We start from the raw sequence: 2,500 nt of genomic DNA on the forward strand, positions 1-2,500 counted from the left end.
AAATAGCATGACTACTCATTCTTGTCATTGCATAAACATTATGTCCTTTCTCTCTTGTTTTCATCTATCATCGGTAAGCATGCAAGTGTATTACAGATGAAATAGGAAAGTAATTCATAGAGGTTTCTGATGCCTTTTTTATTAGCAGTTTTCTAAGAAGAGAATGTGAATATTATTATGTTCTTCTCTCTCTCTCTGTCTGTCTCAGTTTTTTTGGTCTATTCTTTCTCTTATTTTTTTCTTCCATCTTTACTTCTGGTCATGTACATCCTCCACAGGAAAGAACTCACTTTCACATTACATTGTAAATTCCAATCACTTCGACCACACATTTCTGCACGATTTACCGCCACACCCTATTGTAAACACTAGCGCACTTAGGCTCTTTACCTTTTGCCAACAGAGGACGAAACATGCAAGGTTTGCGCGTGACATGGAACAGCGGGCATGAAATATCATTTGCTCAGAAGTGGAACCCGTGGAGTAGGGATATACCATACACTACGTTTACCTCGCATCCTCTTTATTGGTACACAGGTAGGAAAGAGAGTTGCAGTTTATAACCTGCTGTGTGTATATCTGTTATTGTTGTTGGAAAATGTCTATTGGTATTGTTTCATAATTTTGTAAGTAGACAGATTAAGAAGGTTATGATGCCATAGAGTGAATGTGAATGACAAAACTGAAGAAAAATATAAAAAGGAGAATACATGTTGATTTTGATTGATGTTTTGTATCTTAATTGTATGTCCTATCCTAGCTCTTTTACAAAGAAACAATATTGTCAGATATTTCACTCATTCTGCCTCATCTTTGTCCTGCTTACTTACTACCACTCCTAATCCCAGGGTGTGAGAACAGCACCTATGACGTCAAATCCCTCGCCAAGGAACTCAAGATGACGGTAGAGGAGCTCCAAGACAGGCCAGACACCGTGGCCACATGTACTGTCAACCAGAGCCCAATCGTCATTGAAAACTATGTGGGCATCGCCTCCCTGCTTCACAACGCCACCGAGCTCGGCTTCTTCAAGCTGCGGGGGAAAGTGAGCTTCTGAGGTGTTTGAGCATATGTGTGTGTGTGTGTGGAATAGTTAAAAGAATAGTTAATTTAACCTATAACACAGATACACTATCAAGAACTTTTATTTTGTTTTTATGGTTTTATTTCCTTTGTCGGCTTCTCCTCACATCTAACAGATTTCTCCCCTTACCAAAGGTGTTGCGGGTTGCAGCGTGAACATTATCATGGCCTTCCCCCCCCCTCCTCCTACCTTGAGTAGTGATTGAAGATTGAAGACTTTGATTGCTCTGATTTGATTGAGTGAAGATCACCCACTGAAGAGGTAGTCAGGTTCAGCTTCTGTTGTTTCGTTGTTGTTTTATTACTTTTGTTTTCTTTTCTCTTCTACTTCTTCTTAGTCTTCATTTGCTCTTTTTTCATATTTAGTCTGATTTACACTGTTGTCTGTGGACTTTATACGATGTTATACAAGAGGTTTGTGGTGTGCATCTTGTCAGATATTTATTATTATGTCTGTTGCTGGGTGTTAAACATGATGTTCCATGGTTCTCAGTATAACTATGATGGGATTCATGAGACATTTTTGTTGTTTAATTAAAAGTGGTTTATTAACTTTATGGAAATAGATGTTGAATAGATATAGATATTGAAGGCATGAGATGGCAATATTGCCTATGAGGGAATATGTAATGATATTTCATTCATGACAGAGAGTGAAGTACTGAAAAATGTAAAAAAAAAAAAAAAAAAAAAATACAGTCTTTGAAAAGATCATTTGGTTATATTCTGAAATTTCGTGAAGAAAAGTGTGCAGTTTTGCAGATAATGTATCAGGAAGTTAAAAAGTTTCATTGTTTATCTGACCATAGTAGGATTCTGATTGTCTGGTACTACTGGAACAGATCATATGAATTACCACCAGGGAATGTGAATGATATTTTCAAATGATTTTTTCATGTCATTATGTCTTTTATTTGTACTGTTTTTAATCAATTGATATGATTAACTAACTGCATATTTTGGTCTTTTTCAAATGTTGAACAAATTTATAACTCTTTGATATGCACTCTGCAACTTTTATTATCATGATTTTGTATTATTAAAACTGTATCTCTATCTTGCACCTGGATCAAAACCACAAATGAATTATTCAGTATAAAAATCTGAGAACGTACAATACTGATCTACTAATGCCAGACTTTTGAAATCAAGTTTGTAAAAAGTTATCTGACACTTGAGCTAGATTTGGAAATGGTTATATTATCATGCTATATTGTTAACTAAAGAATGTAATTGAAAACTCACTTTGCAGGGTCCAAATATCATTAAGATCACTTCTATTAATTCATCTCCTAGGGTTTCTAAATTGGTTGATCTTATACTGAATCAAAATAATGAAATGGTAAGAAATGGTGTATTTAGAATGTTAAGTTATTTATTTTTTTGGCTATTTATGTCGAGTACCAAGAAAAATGTA

At 35.0% G+C, this 2,500-nt stretch overlaps 1 protein-coding gene across 2 annotated transcripts in view; it reads left to right on the plus strand.

Moving 5' to 3' along the window:
- LOC122247212 (tumor protein p63-regulated gene 1-like protein) overlaps nt 1-1,777 on the plus strand; it is a 34,666-nt gene extending 32,889 nt beyond the window's left edge. For both annotated transcript variants that reach the window (XM_043006267.2, XM_043006268.2), the window contains exons 6-8: nt 404-537; nt 849-1,045; nt 1,219-1,777. In XM_043006267.2, coding sequence (XP_042862201.2) covers nt 404-537; nt 849-1,045; nt 1,219-1,239 — 352 coding nt within the window. In that variant the 3' untranslated portion in view covers nt 1,240-1,777. The remainder of the gene's footprint in view (nt 1-403; nt 538-848; nt 1,046-1,218) is intronic.
- Nucleotides 1,778-2,500: the final 723 nt, after the last annotated feature.

Source organism: Penaeus japonicus, unplaced genomic scaffold (genome assembly GCF_977035675.1).
Source record: "Penaeus japonicus unplaced genomic scaffold, GWHDUDI00000001_assembly GWHDUDI00000002, whole genome shotgun sequence".
Taxonomy (NCBI): Eukaryota; Metazoa; Arthropoda; class Malacostraca; order Decapoda; family Penaeidae; genus Penaeus; species Penaeus japonicus.